This window comes from Psammomys obesus, unplaced genomic scaffold (genome assembly GCF_907164565.1).
Source record: "Psammomys obesus unplaced genomic scaffold, mPsaObe1.curated_primary_1811, whole genome shotgun sequence".
Classification (NCBI taxonomy): Eukaryota; Metazoa; Chordata; class Mammalia; order Rodentia; family Muridae; genus Psammomys; species Psammomys obesus.
In genome coordinates this window covers 478,163-497,718 of record NW_026596443.1, presented here as the reverse complement: position 1 = coordinate 497,718, position 19,556 = coordinate 478,163, and the positions used below count along the sequence as shown (strand labels likewise).

Below are 19,556 nucleotides of genomic sequence, written 5' to 3'. Positions count from 1 at the left end.
AAAAGGCTAGAAGGGCCCTTCATAAGAACACTGTCTTTCAACCCACCCCAGCTTTTTGTTGTGTGCTTTAAAAAATTATCTATTTTTAGCTTATGTGTGTGTGTGTGTTTTGCCTGCATCTATGTGCATGTACCAGATATGTTCTTGGTGCCATGGAGCCAGAAGGAGGTATCAGATCCCCCAGAAAAGGAGTTGCAGATAGTTTTGAGCAGTCATGTGGGTGCTGGGAATTGAACCTGGGTCCTCCACAAGAGCAGCACCCCTGTGGGGGAGGAGGGTTGACCCCTGAAGTTAGATAGTGTGGGTGGAATGATGATTGACCTGGGTTCTAAACCTGACTCCTTATTGATACCTTGCAGGATTTTGGGCCTCTTCAGTCTACTTCCTGAGACTCGGTTTCCCCTTGGGTGAAATGAAAACTGAATTAGCATTAGCAATCTGGAAAGCTTCTTAGATGACTCAGTTGGCTAAAAGGACAGAGATCCTCTTCACAATGAAAGTGGGGTGCTATGTGGGAAGGAACTCTCCCTCCAGGCTATGGAGAGGCAGAGTTGGGGGAAGGGGTTCAGGGAGATATTATCAGGTAACTGGCAATCTCACACTCCAGAAGAGAAATGAGAAGACTAGCCAAGCCCTATGCCCTGTGCTTGCATATTAGCTCTTAGGTGCTAGGCGCTGGGGGCTCGAAGTGGCACTCAGTAGGTTGGGTAGGGACATTCAGAGACCTGTCCCAGTGTGGTCCAGACCATAGGACCTCCCCCTGTGCTCTGGGCCCGCTTATGCAGGGAACAGGAAGAAGCACCGGCCCTAGTTCCCAGAGTGGGAGAAAGGGGTGGCCACCAGGACAGAGGGAGAGCAGGGGATTGGCAGCGGCTGTGGGCAGGGCCGGTTCGGACAAGGGCGGAGTCAACTTGTACACGTGAAAAACTCTGGCTGGGGCCCGGGCTTTTGCCTTCCTCCTCCTCCTCCTCTTACCCACCTTCCAGCACCCCTCCCTTCTCCCTCCTCCCGCAGCTCAGGTTGCCGCTTCTTTGGGGGCAACTGCTCACCTTTCCAGAGCCGGGAAGAGCCAGGGTCCCGAGTAGGGACCCCGGCGGGGCGCTGGGCGCGGGGCAGGGCACCCAAGCCTGGTAGGGCGGCCGCGGCGGGTGAGAGCCTGCTCGCCACAACCGGGACACGAGCAGAGTCCAGGCGGCGGCCGGAGAGGGGCACCGCGCCGGGCAAGCTGAGCAAAGGTAAGCCGGCGGCCCTTAAAGGGGCCGTCTGCCTTTGCGCTGGAGAGAGACATTTGGGCAAAATTCCCGAGCTGCCATAGGCGACGGACGATCGACCGGTGCGCTTGTGTTTTGGGTGGGGTGGTGGTGGTGAAGGATGCCCTGGGAAAGCCACTCCCAAGTTCCAGGTGCTGAGGCAGAACGCGTGCCCCGTGGGGACGGTCAGTCGGAGACTCCCTTTGGCCCCGGGTTCCATGGAACCCTACAAAAGCAAAAGTTCCCACCCAGGCGCAAGCCAGACGCTAAGTGCCTTCCTTATGGGAAGGACAAGGGTCAGGAGCCCGGATAACGAAGGGACTCAGAAGTGTAGGGCCACATTGCTACCTGGTAGGGCTTGCTGGGCTTTAGTGAACTTTCCAGCTCCACAGGCCATTGGTGGTAGGCCAGAGACCTGGGGAAAACTGAGGACAGGTGGCAGGTCCCAGCGTTGGCTCTGTGGTGAATAGGGTCGCTACGGAATGTATCTCTTCCCTCTTGGGGAATGTCCAGAGAAGCAATGATCCTCCCCTCTTTATCAGCTGTGGACAGTGGCTGATTGGGTGTGGAAAAGAAGGGTTGGTGGCCGTGGTCTCAGAAGGCATGGTCTGACTGCTGTGTTTGGAGGACACAAACAGGACTCTGAAAGCAAGGTTGTTCAGTGGCCCTGTTCCACCCTGTTGGGGGACAGGCCCCTGGCATCTGCAGGCCTTGTGGTTGTTTTTCCACACTGAGGGGTCAACACTCCTCTAGGCCCGGTGGGTAGAACTGTGGGTGAAAGGCGGTCCTCAGAACCTTCTGAGCTTGGGCTGCTGCTGTCGCAGCTTCTCTTTCCCATCCCAGCTCTGCCCTCAGCACCCTTCCCCAGCTTATCCAGCTGTGGATTGTGGCCTGCGCCCTGTGATTCACAAACACTACCTGCTGACTCCCACTACTTCAGATGAGATTCAGCATAGAAACACAGTACATAGTGAGGTGGGGTAGGGGCCTGGGAAGCCAAATCCTTGCATCCTAAGAACTCTTGTCTTTATCATGCCTTGGGCCTGGATATATCTTCTGGGGTGTGGCCAGCAGTCAGCTGTGGCTGTGGGCTAGAGAGAGGTTCCCTTTACCCCAGCCAGGCTCCATCTTCAATCCTTGCTGTGTGCCGAGCAAGGTGTCATAATAATGTCATGATATTCCATGCGTGTTAGCATCACCATTTCACTAGCCAGGGAACAGACACTGGGATGAATGTTCCCAGGGTGATGTCGAGGTGTGACCCAGTCTACTTCTATCTGACCCCAAGCTTGCTCTTAAGCCCTGTGCCATCTCAGGAAGGAAGGATGGGCTAGTTCTCCCATGTAATCAGGCTTCCCAGTCCTGTTCCAGGCCTAACCAGGATTTACAAGAGGGACAAAGATCTGGAAAACAAGTAAATTCTTAGTCTGGGATTGTGCAGGGAGGGGATCCCTGCCCTGGGATCCAGTGGGAATGGGGCCGTGTGTCTCTACAGCCATGTGTTCTCTGCTGGCAAATCCATCCTGCTCCCGGGAGGAGGGAGGAAGAGGCTCCACTTTGTAAGGAAGAGCCTGCCTTGGGTCTTTTGATTCCTGCCTTGCTCTAGCCTTCCCTTCTGCTCCTCCTCCTTCTCCCCCTCCCCCTCTGATTCCTTTACTTCCCTAACTGAGTTTGGAACCTGGAGGGAGGAAGAATGGCCAAACCTTGACCATTAACTTGAATCCACATCCTACTCCTGTTGATTCTGTGGCTCCCAGCAAAATCCTGAACTTCTTCAGTGTTCTGTGTGGAGAGGAGCAGCTTCTGATAGGGAGGGCTGTTATTGTATAACACATGGAAGCTGAGGTGATTGTGGGGTGGTAAGGCAGGATTGGTTGGGGAAGGCAATGTCTCAGGGATGCCCTGAGACTAACTCTGGGATGGAAGACAGTGGAACCCCATTAAGCCAAGGCCTTAGCTAGAAGTTTTGTCTTTGGGTGGAAAGGAGGGTTCTCTGTAGAGAATGGGGAAGCTGAATGGAAACATGGCAGGAGGGACCATCAGTCTGCTAGGTTTACCTTTCAGGTACCAATGGGTCAGGAGCTGCAGGACTCTAGCGCTTTGGCAGGACCCTGCCCTTGGGGTGAGAGGACCCTTTCCTGCTACTTAATTATTTGCAGTTCCTGTTCTGCTCTGCTATCCATGAGGGACTGGCTGGCTGAGTTCCAGACCTACCTGCTTAGCCTCACTCCTTCAGGAGTAAGTCACATTTCTTTCCCAGCGTTGTGCGTCCCCCAGTAACCCTTTCCCTCTTCATCCCTGGACCCTTCACCTTCGCTCTCTAGGCATTTGCTGCTGAGCAGGCACTTTCCCATCTCAGAGGGTAGGAACATACCAAGGTTAGCACTGCTCCTACAACTGCATGTGCTCACGAGCACACACACACACACACACACACATATATATACACACACACACACACACACACACAGCTCTCTGGTGGCCAGAGGCCCAGGATTACTATAGGTCTGGTGGCCAAGCCTGGCAAGAACCAGCCTGTGGTATAGCATCAGGGGGAAGGAGGGAGAATGTGAATGCATTTCAGCCTGATCTGGCTGCAGGAGCCATGTGCTTCTGATGTTCCCAAGGCCCTGTCTGCTGAGGAGGTAGGGTCAGGAGGCAAGTCTAGGTTTGGCTCTGAACTAAAAAGGCTCACAAAGCAGGACCCTGATAAGTCAGGACTCTGCCATGGAAGACATTGCCCAAATTTTGGAAGGGACTGTGGTGATACATACCATCTTCCTGGGTAGGCACATGCTGAATATACTCTGCCCCCTTTTGATGCAGGGTCTCTCTACATAGCCCTGGCTGCCCTCAAACTCGATATGTAGATCATGCTGGCTTTGAACTTACATAGTTCCACTTGCCTCTACCTCCCAAATGCTATGACTATAGATGAAGGTCACCATGGCCAGCTGACCCTTCTTCCTTTTTTTTTTTTTTAAAGTATGTGTATTTAAGCCAGAGATTGATATCATCAGATGTCTTTTCTATCATGTTTCACCTAAAAACAAAAACAAAACAAAACAAACAAAAACCACTTTTCTTTTCTTGAGACAGAGTCTCTTGCTGAGGCTGGAGCTCAGCCTTTTCCCTGTCTTTGGATTTCCCTGTTTCTGCCGCCTAATGATGAGGTTAACAAGGCTGCATGGTTGTGCCTGGCTTTTCTATAGATACTGGGGATTTGAACTCATGTCTTCTCTCTTTCCCATGAAACAGGTGAAGTAGAAAGAGTGGTCCAAAAGAATTGATTTATTTTTCTCCTTCACTATTTATAAGCACATGTCTTTTGTTGGCTGCTGGTGGAAGCCCAAGCTCAGTGCATAATCCTGCCCCAGCCGCTCAATAGCTGGTTGCCTTTGGGTAAGCAATTTGCTCCCCATGAGCTTCAGCCTACCAACTTTAAGATGGTTCGTGTGGTTTTGAGGGTTGCAGTGAGATCATGTCTTGCAAATGCCTTCGCCTCTTGCCTGACCTGATGTCATTATGGAGGAGTGATGGTGAATGGAGTTGCTAGGCCTGCGCTTGAATCTTTGCTTAAAGGCAGGATCTCAGGACTCAGTCCTCGAGGTAGGAGGAGGATTCTCTTACAGTATTCCTTGCCTCACTTTGAACACCTGCTCTCTTATTATCACAAGATTTTCTGAGATAGCTCCAGAATGATTTTTGCCTGTACACTTTAAACCACTCCCTCTTCTGTCTGGGGAACCAAGGCTTCTTTCCTCTGGTACCAGCCACCCAGCAAAGAAAACTCTTGCAGGGTATCTAGACCTAGGGGACATAGCCATCCCTTCTATGTGCTGGTGAGATTCACTGCCTGGAAGCAGGCATGTGGCTGGAGGGCAGGGTCTCCAGTCTAGGTATGGCCAGCCAGGAGGTCACAGAGCCTTTTTCTTATCTAACTGTTGAGTTTATGTGGGGTGCTGCATTCTGAGCTGATTCCCTCATGAGGCCTCATCGACAAGCAAGGCAGCCAGAGGGGGACCCTCTGGTACCCAGTAGCTCTGGGGAGCAGAAAGGACATTGAACTCTGTATCATGAGCTCGCTTCTAGTTTCAGCTCTGCCTGCCACTCTGAGGAGTCTTGGGCAGATAAGTTTCTTTCTTAGTCTTATCTTTTGCCTTGCTAAATAGAAGGGATTTCCTTTTTAAAAATATTTATTTATTTTTATGCATGTGAGTAATCTGTTTTCACACACACCTAGAAGAACTCAGATCTCATTACAGATGGTTGTGAGCTACCATGTGGTTGGCAGGAATTGAACTCAGGACCTCTGAAAGAGCAACCAATACTCTTAACTACTGAGCCATCTCTCCAGCCCCAGACCAGGGATTTCTAAACCCCATCAAGCCTGCTGTCTTATGCCTTCATCTTTTGTGGGTAAGCTGTGTTGTGGGGTTCCAGGAGAATCTTAGCCTTGCAACCTTCCAAACTTCATAGCTCAGAGACTTTGCCCCACTGAAGTCTGTCTGGGCACCTCGCCCAGACTCAGAAGGGCAAGGAAACTCAAGGCCTCACCCTCAAGTCAGGTAGGAGGAGAAAAGTATTACCAAAGAAATGCTACCCAGATACTCAAGGGCAGGGGCTGTGAGCTATGGTTCCTTTCAAATCTTGCCTGATTTTGAATGGTCTATGAACTAAAAATGGTTTGTTTGTTTGTTTGTTTGTTTGTTTGTTTGTTTTGAGTCAGGGTCTTATGTATCCGAATGCTGGCCTCTAACTCACAATATAGCCCAGGGCAACCTCGAAATTCTAATCCTCCTTTCTCTTGGCATGTGTCACATTTACAGTTTCTGCAGTACTGGGATTGAACCCAAAGCCTTATGCACGCTAGGGCAAGAACTCTGCCCACTGAACTATATCTCCAGGCCTGCTTTGGCTTCTCAAGACCGCATCTTGTTATGTAGCCCCAGCTCTCTGGGAACTTGCTATGTAGACCAGATTTGCCTCAAACTTGTGGTAATCCTCCTATCTCTCATTCATGAGTACTAGCATTAGAGGTATGCACTGCCACTCCAGGCCTAAGAGTAGCTTAGATATATTTTTTTTAAGTGGTTGGGGAAAAAACTCCAAAGAAGAGAATAATATTTTATGGCACTTAAATTTATAAAGTTGAGATCTTAGTGTCTTTGAATAAAAGTTTCCTAGAATGCAGTATACTCCTTTTTCACTAGGGTGGCATTGCATGGCTGCCGAAGAGAACATAACCCATAGGCCTGGGGATAGTGGCTTTTTCTTACGGGAAAACCTTGCTGACCCTTGCTCAAAGTAACCATGCTGTTCTCTAGGCCTTGCACTAAATCATTCTGGAATCTCAAGCTAAAAATACTTTTTATTTACAAAGAGATATTGCTGCTTTCTTACGAGGTAAGCAGTAAGTGTTCATTATGGAAATGTTAGAAGGCACAGATGAGAAGAAAGGAAAACCACTCGCAACTGTAGAGCCCAGCTGACCACCGTTGCCATTTTGAGCAGTTGCTTGATTTCCATCTCTGTGATGATGTTTACATGTACACGCCGGGGTGATGTTCTGTACCCTGACATGCACCGTCCCCAGGTGTACACGGCTGCCCGTTTCACTTGAAAATACCTCTCTAACTGGACTCATGGGAGATATTCGGCCAGAGGCTCCTGGTACATAGCTGGTCATGCGTACCGGAGGCCCAGGGCTTGGAGGGCCCAGAGTTGTGGGTCTGAGAGTCATCAGCACGTGGGTTGTGGTTTCTACCCCAGGAGAGGATGAAATCACCCAGGAAATCTGTTGTTGAGGGGAAGAGCAAAGGGCCAAAGAGGGAACTAAGGGGTGTGCTGCCATTTAAGGACAGGTGAAGAAGTGAGTTCTCTAGATGTGGGGAAGGGAAATTGTAAGGGGGAAGATGTAAAGGAGACCCAGGCAGCTGAGTAATTATTGAGCAGCAGAGGCAAAGGACAGGAGAGGGCCTGGAGCTGAGCATGTGCTTGTGAACCCGGTGAGCAGAAGGGAGCCCTTGAGGGGCCATGCCCTGGCTGGTGAGTGACGCTGACAGGGATATTTAGAGAACAGTGGAACAGCCAGGGCTGCCCAGAGGGTCTCTAGAGGAGGCATGGAGGAGTGGGAAATGGCCCTAGGTCAGGGTGGTCACCCTGGCCAGTGTGGAGGATAGGCCATGTGGAGTGCAAGGAGAAGAGAGGGTAATGTAATTACCCAAAGCCTGGGCTAGCCAGGAGAGCCTCATGGAGTCAGTGGGAGTGACACACTATTGTTTCAGACCAGCCACTCCACTGGGAACAAGGAGACTGGAAGAGTGACCCGGCAGAATGTGGCTAGGGGTTAGTGTGGGCCAGGCTGGTAGGACTCCGGTTAAAAGAAGTCAGGAAATTCCCCTTATACACACATTCCCTGTTAGTTGGAACTCTGAGGTCCCCTGAGACACTAGTATTTAAAGGCCCCTTCAGTTCTAAAGTTAGGCATGGATACAAAAACGTGAGATGTGACAGGCTACCACAGGAAGCTGAAAGGGACTGAACTTGTCCTATATTTCTGCTGTTTGTTGTGACGGTGATGGCACAGTCTGCATGTGGAAGTCGGGGAGACAGCTTTCAGGATTCTTTCAGGATTTAAGAAAACCCCAGATAAGGTTGTAGAATTTAGATATTTTTTCCTTTGTAATTTTATTTTTATTTTATATTCCTTGGTGTTTTGCCTGCCTGTGTATCTGTGTGAGATATTCAGAGCTATACAGAGCCCTGGGACTGGAGTTACATACATGTATGAGCTGCTATGGCAGTGCTGGAAATTGAACCTGGCTCCTCTGGAAGGAGCCAGTAATCTTAACCGATGAGCCACATCTCCAGCTCCAAATTTAGATTGTTTTAAAATATATATACAGATTTCTTTTTAATTGGGTAATATGAATTGGGCATATTTTGAGGACACAATGTGATGTTTTGTTATATGTATACGTACACATATACACAAATAATGATGGAATCTGGGTTTTATCATTTCTTTACTGTGGGAATGCTTTGCAGAGTTTCTCACGGCTAGTTCTAGTCTCCATCCAGTGCACAAAAGCAGGATCTACTCATCCCGATCCAACTGTTCTACTGGCTCTCCTTTCTCCTGTTATCCCTCTCCCCAGCCTCTGGCATCCACCATTCTGTTGTTTGGTTCTGTGAGAGCAGCTTTCTGTTTGTCTCTGTGTCTGACTTAGTGCTCTGGCCATGATCATATCCACTTGGTTTATTCATGGCATAAATGGCAAGGTTTCCTTCTTATAGCGTTCCCAATAAAAAACCCATTCATGTGTCCTGGGCACTTGGCTGTCATTTTTCATGGGCGTTGAGAGTAAGGCTGCAGTGAGGTAGTTCTCCTCAGATTTTCCTTCCTCTGGGTATATGCACCCTGCAGCAGGAAGGCTTTGTCACTGATCCAGGGAGTCTTCTGAATGAGGTTGAAAAGGACCCCTAAGGTGGGCTGCTACGAGGTACGAGGTACGGGAGAGGAAGAAGAGAGCTTTGTGTGGGAGCAGAGGCATATGGGAGATGGAGGCAGGGCCTGCTGTGTTCCTGCCCGTGGTTCGGTCATATACTGACTGTTCCTAGTTTGGGAGTGGGAAAGACTGAGGAAGGCCCTGTCAGCGTGGATGGGTGGTTTGTTCTGTCTACCAGGCCCAGAGCAGACAGAGAAGAGGGCACCTTGTCCTAGCTCATCACTGGGAAACCCAGAACCTCTTTGAAGATTACAGGCAGACCTTAACTGAATAGCCCCCAGCCCTCTTCCAAATTGAAAAGCGAATAGATTCCATATATGCAGAGGTCCCTGAGCTCCAAGAAGCCAGAGGGTATAAAACAGACATCGGGGGGGCTGTTGTGGGGTCCACATGGAGGGCTAGGAGTGGGGTTATAAGGGGTCAGGAAGGGCCATCTGTAAGGGTTGGAGTTGGGTCTGTGCCTAGTGAAGCACCTGCCCTGTAGGCCTCTGGTCTGACCTGCCTGTAAGTGATGGGAGTCCAGAAAGAGGCCCAAGGACAGGGCCAGCCCCATCGCACAGCTCTGGAGGCAGCCAGAGGATTTTGGTTCTTCTCACTGTCTGCCCTCAGTGGGATGCCTCTAACTTCAATACTGTGTGATTTCCTGTGAGAATGTCTGCTGGCCTGGAAGCTTTCCCTTCTGCCCTACCCTTCTACACCCACTACCATGTAGATGAGGGTATAATGGAGGCCTTGAGCCCTGTCTTTGCATACTCACAGATGGCTCTGGGCAGACCATGGTCATGGCAGGTGTGATGAGTCATACCCAGCCCTTGGCTTTGCACAGGTAAGCAAGGAGTGTAAAGGAGCAGAGTGCTGCTGTGCAGGTTCAGATGTTCTCCAGGTATGCCAGAATGCTATGGCTGGGAACACCAAACTCACAGGCTGGAGGGGATGTCGGGGGCCACTGTAAGGAGAGGTCATACTTGAGATGGGTCTAGAGGATGAGTACCTGACTCTCTTTTGGTGCCTGGCCTGCCTGTTGTCACAATCCAGTCCTCTCTTAAGCCAAAGAGAGCTAAGAAAGATAGTCCAGTGTTTTGGGGGCCTGTACAGCTTGTGATAGGGTACCCAAGGAGAGAGCAGGGCCAGACCAAGCCTCCTGTGCCCATAGCAGCTGGCTCTACCCAGGAGAAGATAAACCTAAAAACAGGTTTCTGGTTGCCTGAAAGATGTAGGAAGGGTACCAGCCCTTGACTACCTGTGGTAGAGTGTACTGGAGCTCAGAGTTGACCACGGTATCGTCTTTGTCCTTGAGGAGTCTAATGTTTGTGTATATCTAAGAAGAAAGACGCTTCAAGCCTCTGTGAGTGGATGGCTCAGTGGGCTCCTCGACCACCTGTTTATTTTTCCTGAGGAGCTGCTGAGTCTGGGCACTACTGTGTGTATATAAGGCGATAGGTAAACACAAAAAGTTAGGTCCTGTTCTTTGTCCTGAAGGATGTCAGGCCTGGCTCCGAGTATGTGCGGTGGGAGAGAGCCTCTCATTTTACCTGGAGGAAGGAGGTGTGCTCATATAAAGCTTCCCCGGTGGGTGGCACCAAGGGGAAAAATGAGGAAGGACATTCCAGAAGGCTCTGTGTGCAGATCAATGGCGTGTGAGTGTGGCAAGTCCAATCAACTGAATAGGACCTCCTGGAAGGGCTGAGAGATGACTCTCAAAAGAGGGCCAGGCATGGTAGCACACAACTTTGATCCCAACACTCAGGAGGCAGAGGCAGGAGGAGCTCTTGTGAGTTCAAGGCCAGCCTGGACTATATAGTGAGCTCCAGGACTGCATAGAGAGACTCTGAAAGAAAAAGAGGAGGAAGAGGAGACAAGGGATCCAGAAACCAGAGGCCTGTACACTGGACCCTGGAGTTTGTGTTTCCTGTGAGGGCTGAGCTCACTTGAGGGATTTTCAGCATGTTAGGGCATCATGTTGAAGCATAGTGAGGTTGAGCAAAGGTGCCCATCACCTTGGGGTATTACCTCTACTTACAGGCAAGACTAAGACATAAAGTGCCGTCCAGGTTGCACTGCCAGTATATGTATGTTCTTTGACACATATGGTGAACTTTGGTTAGTAGGGCTCATGCATGTATCTCTTACCATAAGATCTTTCTGATCAGGATGAAATAATGTATACTTAGCCACTGAGCTACATCTAGCACCAAAACAAAACAGATGATGCTACAGGGCCCAGAGCCCAACACTTGGCCTCCTGACCTGGCTTCCTGTAGGTTTTGCCCAGCTTGGCCCCAGAAGGCCTTCTTCTGCTTCCTGCATTCCAGAATCTGTAGGAATTTTCTCTGAGTTCAGTCACTGTCCACATCATCTGTTCCTTGGCAGGGTGACTACAAGCCTGTCTGTCTTCCTCAGTTCTGGCCACCCTGAAGGCCCCAGGCCTACAGCCTTTCTCATTCAGCTTGGACACGGTGTCAGTGAGGAGGGTTCTGGCTGCTGCCATTGCCCCAGGCAGCAAGGGCAGCCAGCTTCCCTGTGCCCCATTCTCCAGCAGGGTCAAGTGGCGGGCAGAGGCAATGAGATCTGCCAGCTCCCTAAAGTACAGCCTTCCCTGAAGGTGAATGTGTATGAGGCCCTGCTTATGATGTCTGCAAACTTGGTCAGCTGTTGCCTCTAGTTCTTTGAAATTCCCCCAAGGAACACAGTGGCCAAGTGCCTGAGCTAGGGACAGGATGGGGAAGTAGAGGGTATTAGGGGGTCTCCAGTGGTTGGTCTGCCTTTGGGGCTGAGGGTCAGACCTTCTTGGGCTTCAGAAAGTGGGCAGATCCTTCAGCCTCTTGCCATGGAACCAGAGACTGACACCAAAACAAGTCTTACTCCCCAAATGTCACAAATGGAGCAGGTGTCCACACATGCCGGCTATATGGTGCCAGCAAAGCACAGGACCACAGTGCCCTATTGTGGGGACAGGTACTAAGTCAGGCCCCATTGGAGGAGTTCACCTGGCTGTCTTGGGCCAGGGTTGACAAAACTGAACCCTCAAGGTACTGAAAGCACTGCACAAAGCCTGCTAAGTGTAGAGCCTTATGGAGCATGGCAGTTGACACGGAAGGTCAGTCAGGAAGGCCCAGATATCCTGACAGGCTGAGTAATTGCACTGATGTTCAGGTAGGAGGCCCCAGAATGCCTGGAAGGAGTTTACAGAGAGGATTCTCAGGACTGGCCTCTGAAGTTAAAAAGTGATTCCCACCCTGCTCTCAGCTTCTACCTAGAGCCCTGTGTGTTCTGCCAACCTCCTCAGCCTCCATGTTCTCCAGGCCATGGTGCCAAGCTCAGGACACAGATAAAAGATACCTGACATCGAAGGATAATAGGTTAAATGTACCCTACACTTAGACCATGGGCTCCTGCAGCTGGCCTGAGCTGCTGTGTGGCACTTGCTTCCTTCTAAGAGGGACCTAAGGGCTGGAGAGATGGCTTAGAGGTTAAGAGCATTGGTTGCTCTTCCAGAGGTCCTGAGTTCAATTCTCAGCAACCACATGGTGTCTCATAGCCATCTAGAATGAGATATGGTGTCCTCTTCTGGCATGCAGACACACGTGCAGGCAGAATGTTATATACATAATAAATAAATCTTTAAAAAAAAAAAAAAGGTGCATAAGACCTGTCTCATCTGGCCCTGCTCTGTGTGACCTGCAGAGCTGTCTAAGGCAAGACCTGTCTCCCTATTTTTCTCTCTCTTCCAGTTTACTGAGCTGCCTGCCCCCAATGCCTGCCAGGTTGTCCCAGCGGCTGGGCCAGTAGGGAGAGGCAGTGGACGGGGCTGTGCTGAAGCAACAGCACTGAGTTGCTGTGAGTTGCACCATGTTCCATGAATGATGCAGAGCCACTCAGACTCTCCACTCAGAAGTCATCTGATATCAACACTCACCCACTCCATCTAACCTCTGGTGTTTCCACCCAAAACTAAGTTCCCAAGACTCCTATACCTGCCAGGGACTTCCATGCTTCTGACTGCTCAGCCGAATGTCCTTGACTGCTTTCTCACCCTCCCAGCCACTACTTCCCTCCTCCACTGCTGCCATGCCTGTCCTAGTCTACCAGCTCTCACTTGAGTCTCTGCTGGAGCTGCCTGACAGGGATACTTGCCCACATACAGTCTGTTATTAACATGGCAGCCAGAGGGAGTCCAGGCATCAGTGGGATCTTGCCACTCGTCTGCTCACACCCTCCCCTACACTGAGATCCCAGCATGACCCCCCACCCCGTCTAATACTACTCAAAAATTGAGCACTCAGGTCTTGTGCCCCCATCCCCATCTGCTCCCCTCATACTCTGCTCTGAACTTCTGAGGTTGGTTCCACTTTCTTAGGGAGCTCTTTCTTTTTAATAATTTATTTTTTATTTTATGTGCATCCGTGTTTTTGCCAGCATGTACGTCTGTGTGAGGGTGCCAGATCCCTTAGAACTGGAGTTAAAGACAGTTGTGAGCTGGCACATAGGTGCTGGAAATTGAACCCAGGTCCTCTGGAAGAGCAACCAATGTTCTTAATGCTGAGCCATCTCTGCAGCCTCAGGGAGCTCTTTCTGACCACCCTGTTTAAACTTAGACCCCTTCAGCTAGCCGTCCATCCCACTGGATTCTCCTTTATTGCGCTTGTTGCCATCACCACCCTACCCAATTTAATGGCTGCACATCTTACCCAGGAGAAGGTACAAGGCTCAAGTGTGGCTCAGTGGTAGAATGCTCACCTGACTGTTGATTGAGGTTTTGCAACTTAGGTTTCAGCAAGGGGACAGGATGGGGAAGGACCTCAGCTAGAAGGGAGAGGTGATGTGGTCACCATCATGCACTGGACAACTTGGAAACTTCTGCCTCCATTTGAGTAGGTTCATCCCTTCTTGCAGTCTGTGGGTACTGACTAAAGCTCTCCAGAAATACCATTCCCTTCCTCACTGGCTCCCCTCTGGCCTCAGAGTCTGGCCTTTCTTTTGTTCTCATGGTATACAGTAGCCTAGCAAGGCCTCTCTATCCCTCTGGCTCCTCCTCCCTTCCCCTGTGACAGCCTTATCTCTGACACTAACAGGAAGTGCTGGCAGCTGTAGTGTGCCTAGGAGACCAGGAGGCTTTATCTGAGTAGGAGGTAGGAGGCGGGCTAGATAGGGTCTGCCCACTCAGCCCACAGCTCTAGAGGGGCCTCTGCTGTGACCTCCCCCATGCCACCCTGCTGGGTGGCACCCCTACCCCACACTTCTCTTCCCCTGGCACCAGTTGCACGGGACAGACCCAGATGGCTCTTTGGTCTGGGGACAAAGGCCACACTGTGCCTGGACCTGGGCGGGGGCCTCAAGCTGGGTCACACTGGGCCTTTCTGTCCCTAGTTGGGGATGACAGGCAGACAGCACCAAGGTGACAGGCCCTTTTCCTGTCTCCCTTCCCCCTCAGCCCCCAAATCTGAGGAGCTGATTCTCCCAAGGCAAGAGTGACAGAGCATCTTGTGTCTTGAGCTGGGGAACAACAAACCATTCACTGCCCCGACTGCCCTGTCACACCCAAGACCCTATTGGGTTCAATGCCCTAATTGTCCCTAGCAGAGAGACATAGCCACTCTCTGCTCTGGTCACTATTTCTGCTGCCTGCTCTCATGTCCCATCAGGAAGTCTATCCTTACGTCCAACCTCCATTCCTCATGCTGTAGTGACAACCATTTCCTCTTGGCCACTTTTCTAGCAGAGAGAACAGCTGGTCACTCTTGCTATGCAGTAGCCCCACACAGACTGCTCAGGTCAAGCCTTGAGCCTAGAACCTGGGTTCCAATCTGCATTTCTAGTGTTTCCTCTCTGTTCCACCCTTCATGCCATCCTAGGCCAGATACTGGTTCTTTGCCCCTAACTGATCCCTAGAGCAGATGGGATTTTGGCTCGGTCCTTGTCTTGAAGAAATTATCCACCCTGAACAAAAGCCAGGGTGTAAATCATGGCAGCTCCTGAGGGGTCCCTGAGCCAGCGGCCCATCACACCATCCCATAAACCCACACTGTAGCATGGTCTTATAAGAAAGCTGTGTTCTAAACATGGGGCTGGTCCCCTCCTAGTAGAGCTGGAACTATGAGCATCCAAGTGCGTGTGTCCCCTGCGTTCCCTAGAATGTGCCCCATATCCCCTCGGAAAGCTGTGGTGGTGCTCGAGGACGTGGATACCTTGTTCCCCTTGGCTTGTGCCTGGAGCTTGAGACGTGTAGACGTGTGTTCCCCAGTCAGAGAAGGTCTCCTATGTGGCTCCTGCCACTGGGTCTGTCTCCTTCCTGCATCCTCTGAGCTTCGAGGGCTCCCCTTCTGGCCCATAGGGCAGTTAGGAAGGGTGGTCTGACAGTCAGCCCTCACCTGAACCCCAGATGTTGGCAACCATATCTCCACTTACCGATTATCAGAGACTTTGTTTTAAAAATATATCTTCTTTCTGTCTTGGAGGGACAGGCCTGTAATCCTAGAAAGACTGAGGCAGGAGGATTGGAACTTCAAAGCTAGCCAGGGCTACATTGAAATACCTATTGCAAAAGAAGAACGAGCTAGAACCATGACTTGCTGCATGCATTTCCAGAGGGCCTGAGTTCAGGTCCCAGAACCCATTTCAGACACCTCACAAATGCCCTGTAATTTCAACTCCAGAGAATCCAACTCCCTCTTCTGGCCCCCAGGGGCACCTGCATACATGTGACATATATATATATAATTTGGAGGCAGCATTTCCTTTGCCTACCACTTGCAAGGCCCTGGATTCAATCCCAAGTAGTTCCCCAGAACCCAGTTCCAGAAGCTGGCAGTTTGAATTTTTTCTGATGTTTCTGGTCACTCCAGCCTTCGGCACTCCTGGACAGCAATAAGCATGCACACAGAGTGACTGCTGCCCTCCACTCTTGCTGGGAATGAGAGTTAGCAGACAGGATGTGACAAGTCTCCCTGTCACTGGACCCATCTGTCCTGTTACTCTCACAGAGCCTCTGTGGGTCCTTTCAGCTACATGCCATACACAAGGGCATGTAGCAGGGTGGTTGTCTTCTGGGAGATCCTTGGGAGCGGGGATCTTGTTTAGTTACTGTCACCCAGTGTCCAGCACCATGCTGTACACAGAAGTTGCTCCACCCTAGGTATGTCAGGCTGAACTGACTTGGACTGCAAGCTCCTCAGCAGAGGAGGACTCAGCTGGCAGCACAGACCAGAGCCTTCTGCTTGGAAAAGCACAGGCCTGAGTCAGGAGAGCCTGAGGGCCCAGCTCAGCTGTGGTAGGGGCAGCCAGGAGCATAGAGCTCCAAGGAGCAGACCTTTTCCAAGCTCACGGAGGACGGAAGATATGATCATTAAGCAAAGCAAACATGTTACTGACCCATAATCCTTTAAACCAAGAGGATTCAGGAGGGGCCTGGTTGCCTTGGCAACTGGGTACTAGCCAGCCACAGGCCTGAGCATCTTCCAGAAGTGGGTTATAAGTAGGCCCGGGGAAGGATACAGATGGCCCCTCCCAAACAGGGTTGGTCCTCCTGATGCCTTTCTGGCCAGGATGGGTACCTAAGGGGATTATGTAGACAGGGTATGGTCTCTGTAGCCCCACTGCAGGAAAAGACAGTGGAGGGCCCAGCAGGATGGGGATGTGGCTGTGAATGAATGCTTATGAAGCCCGTGGAGGGTGAGGACTATGGGGAAAGCATGGTGGCACAATCCTTTAATCACAGCACTCGGGAGGCTGAGGCAGGAGGATCTCTTGTAAGTTCTAAGCCAGCCTGATTTATATAACGACTTCTAGGCCAGGAAAGAGATAAACAGTGAGACTCAAAATAGAGATAGAGGAGGGAGAGAGGGTAGGAACAAAGTACCCACCTGTGGAAAGCAGCTGTAACATTTGTGGTGCCACCCGGAGGCAATAGAAGAGGGCAGCTCCTACCCCACCCCACTGTGTCCTCAGCCCAGGGCACCCAGGCCTGCTCAAAGGACTGAGGCAAGGGAGAGGCCAGGAGCTCAGGCTTCCCTTTTCCTGGGCTGGCTGTGTTTCCCACGCTGTTCCTGGCTTGTACACTGCAGCTGGAGCAGAGGTAGGGCTGAGATGTGTGCTTGTTCTCCCTTGATCTCCTTCCTAAGGATATGGGATGAGCCACAGAGGGGAGTGCTGGTAACAGTGTCAGGTACCATGGAGTTTGAAACCTGTTGACAAGTGGCTGGTGGCCACCCCCCAATTAGGCTCTTTCTAAAAGAGCAGATGTCCTGCTAGCAGAGGTCCATCTAGTTCTGGTATCCTGCCCCCTAGAGATCTCCAGATCACCCCACCTCTACCCCAGCTGAAAGCTGAATGTCTGGAGTGGCCTCTTGCGAACCTGTAGCTGCTATACCCAGGAATGCCGTGGCATCAGGGGAGGGAAGATTCGAAGAAAGAAGGTAGCTATCTGACTGTCACTGGAGGAAGGAACAGGGTGTGATCCTGCTATCCTGGAGCTGAGGCTCTGGTCAGGATGACCTAAGCGTGCCATGGGCTGAGCCTAGCTCCCATGGTTAATACCATGAAGTGGTCACACCATCTGATTGTCTCCTCTCTGTCCCAGGACCTACCAAGGGCCCTTGCTGATCATGAACAAGATGAAGAACTTCAAGCGAAGGCTTTCCCTGTCTGTGCCCCGCCCAGAGACCATTGAGGAATCCTTGGCTGAGTTAACCGAGCAGTTCAACCAGCTCCACACCCAGAGGAATGAGGGTGAGGGTCAGGCCCACCTAGCTCCTTCCCACCCAGACTCCCGTGACCCCCGCTGACTAGCTGCCATTCTGTTAGGGAGAAGGGCCCAGGAGCCCTGGGCTGTCAACAGACTGTGGAGTGGGAGGTAGGGACTGACATCTGTCCCACCCAGACATGCCACTCAGTCTTGTGCACTATAACAAGCATTTTCTCCCCCACAGATGGCCGGGATGAGCCTGGGCAGCTGTCCCCTGGCATGCAGTATCAGCAACGGCAGAGCCAGCGCCGCTTCTCCATGGAGGTGAGGGTGCCCCTTCCAGGCTCCATGGTCAGACGTGTCCACAGCATTATCCATAGCAGGGTGATTCCTGTAGAGCCTCCCACTCAGGGCTCAAATTGGAGCTGCTCATTGTAGGGTTTCAGAGAGAATATATGTCAAGTGCTAGAACATTCCTGATTCTTGTCACAGACAACTTGACTGTGCCAGGTATAGAAAAAAAAATGTGCTTACAAAATTACATTGTCTGTAAAAGCATGACATTCATGTTCTAAAGTGAGTGCTACAGTGGCCCAGAGAGGTAAAGGAACCTTCTAAAGGTCACATGGTAATCATCTACCCTTCAGGTAGCTGTGAGCCTGAGGTCATGACCTGTGGTTTGGCCCTACCCTATATGGACCGTAGATCCAGAATGAGAGACAAAGGCCTTCTGGGGCCAACATGGAGTTATTCCCATCCCATCTGCTTCCTCAGGACCTCAACAAGAGGCTCTCTCTACCCATGGATATCCGCTTGCCCCAGGAATTCCTGCAGAAGCTGCAGCTGGAGAGCCCAGGGCTGTCTAAGCCACTCACCCGCATGTCCCGCCGTGCCTCCCTGGTGAGTCCAAGGAGGGTCAGACTTTGCTGAGTGTGAGGCACCAGTATGTGTAGAGCACTGCTGGCCTTGCTCATTCTAGCTGAAGTTTCCAGAAAGATTCCTATGCCTCTAGCGCCACCTGCTGGCCTCTTTGGATTCCACTAAATGGTCTTTCAAAGTCAATGACACACCTGGGTATGGAGCTAAATAGCCCCCAAGTCCCCTGGGAGCAGGGCTCCCAGGTTAAGGCTGATAAACCAGTATTATGACTCATGTCTGTACTCCCAGTATTCTTTGGGAGGCTGTTACAGGCATGCCAAGAATTCAAGGCCAGCCTGGGCTATGTAGTTCAAGGCCTACCTAGAATATACTAGAAGATTGTCTCAAAAACAAACAAACAAATAAAAACAAAACCCCAGGAAGATCCAGATAGGGTTCAGGTTGTGTTTCACTGTACAGAGATGTGGTTCAAGATTCTCCCTGGACTTGCCATTGTAGGCATGTATTTAGTCATCCCCGGATTAGCTGCTGTGTACATCCACAAATTCACTAATGGGGGCAAGGGATAAAGAGTGGGCAGACTTCCCTACCAGTAGGTTTTGATGGATAGAGATAGGCACAACTGTGGAGTCAATCACAACTATGTATCCAGGGGTTTGGAAAGCACTGATTAAGAAAGCATTTTCCTAGTTAATGAGAAAATTAAAATTCTACCCCCTCGCCCTCCCAAACACAAAAGCAAAAACAAAACTCTTAGCTATAGTCATCTATTCCTGGTAGAAGGCCACCCAAATGTTATACAGCACACAAATGTTATGTAATGCTTAATAAAAATGAAAGACCACCTCCCTAATAAAACAAACAACAACAAGAAGCCAACAACAAAGAAACAAACAAAAAGACCCATCAGCTGCTTCTCCCCAGTCACATATTTCCAGGTCCCAGCTACCAGTTTCTAGGAGCCTCTCTGGTGGGTGGGTCTCAGAGGTCTAGTTAACATTCCTCCTATCCTGAGCTAGAAGAAATGAACCAATGAGAGACTAGAGAAGTGGACTCTTGAAGTGGACCCCCACATAGTGCAGAATGACAGGCCCACCCTGAAGGAACCAAGTTACCTGAGCAAGTGAGTCAAGCAGGCAGTAAGGTGGGCAGCAGGCAGACAGGCAGGTGGGCAGCAGGCAATGAGGTTGGCAGCAGGCAGGCAGTGAGGTGGGTACAGTGAGGTGGGCAGTGGGC

At 50.8% G+C, this 19,556-nt stretch overlaps 2 protein-coding genes across 4 annotated transcripts in view; both read left to right on the top strand.

Annotated features, from left to right (window-relative positions):
• The first annotated feature begins 917 nt into the window (after positions 1 to 917).
• Cdk18 (cyclin dependent kinase 18) overlaps positions 918 to 19,556 on the top strand; it is a 25,325-nt gene continuing 6,686 nt past the window's right edge. For 2 of the 3 annotated variants that reach the window (XM_055598126.1, XM_055598127.1), the window contains exons 1-4: positions 918 to 1,235; positions 17,337 to 17,485; positions 17,686 to 17,765; positions 18,216 to 18,341. In XM_055598126.1, coding sequence (XP_055454101.1) covers positions 17,362 to 17,485; positions 17,686 to 17,765; positions 18,216 to 18,341 — 330 coding nt within the window. In that variant the 5' untranslated portion in view covers positions 918 to 1,235; positions 17,337 to 17,361. The remainder of the gene's footprint in view (positions 1,236 to 17,336; positions 17,486 to 17,685; positions 17,766 to 18,215; positions 18,342 to 19,556) is intronic. The other variant, XM_055598124.1, reaches the window with a different exon arrangement.
• On the top strand, positions 18,782 to 18,994 carry LOC129669759 (NADH dehydrogenase [ubiquinone] 1 alpha subcomplex subunit 1-like). Its single transcript, XM_055598128.1, is given in 1 exon segment — positions 18,782 to 18,994. A coding segment is annotated over 1 exon segment (213 nt).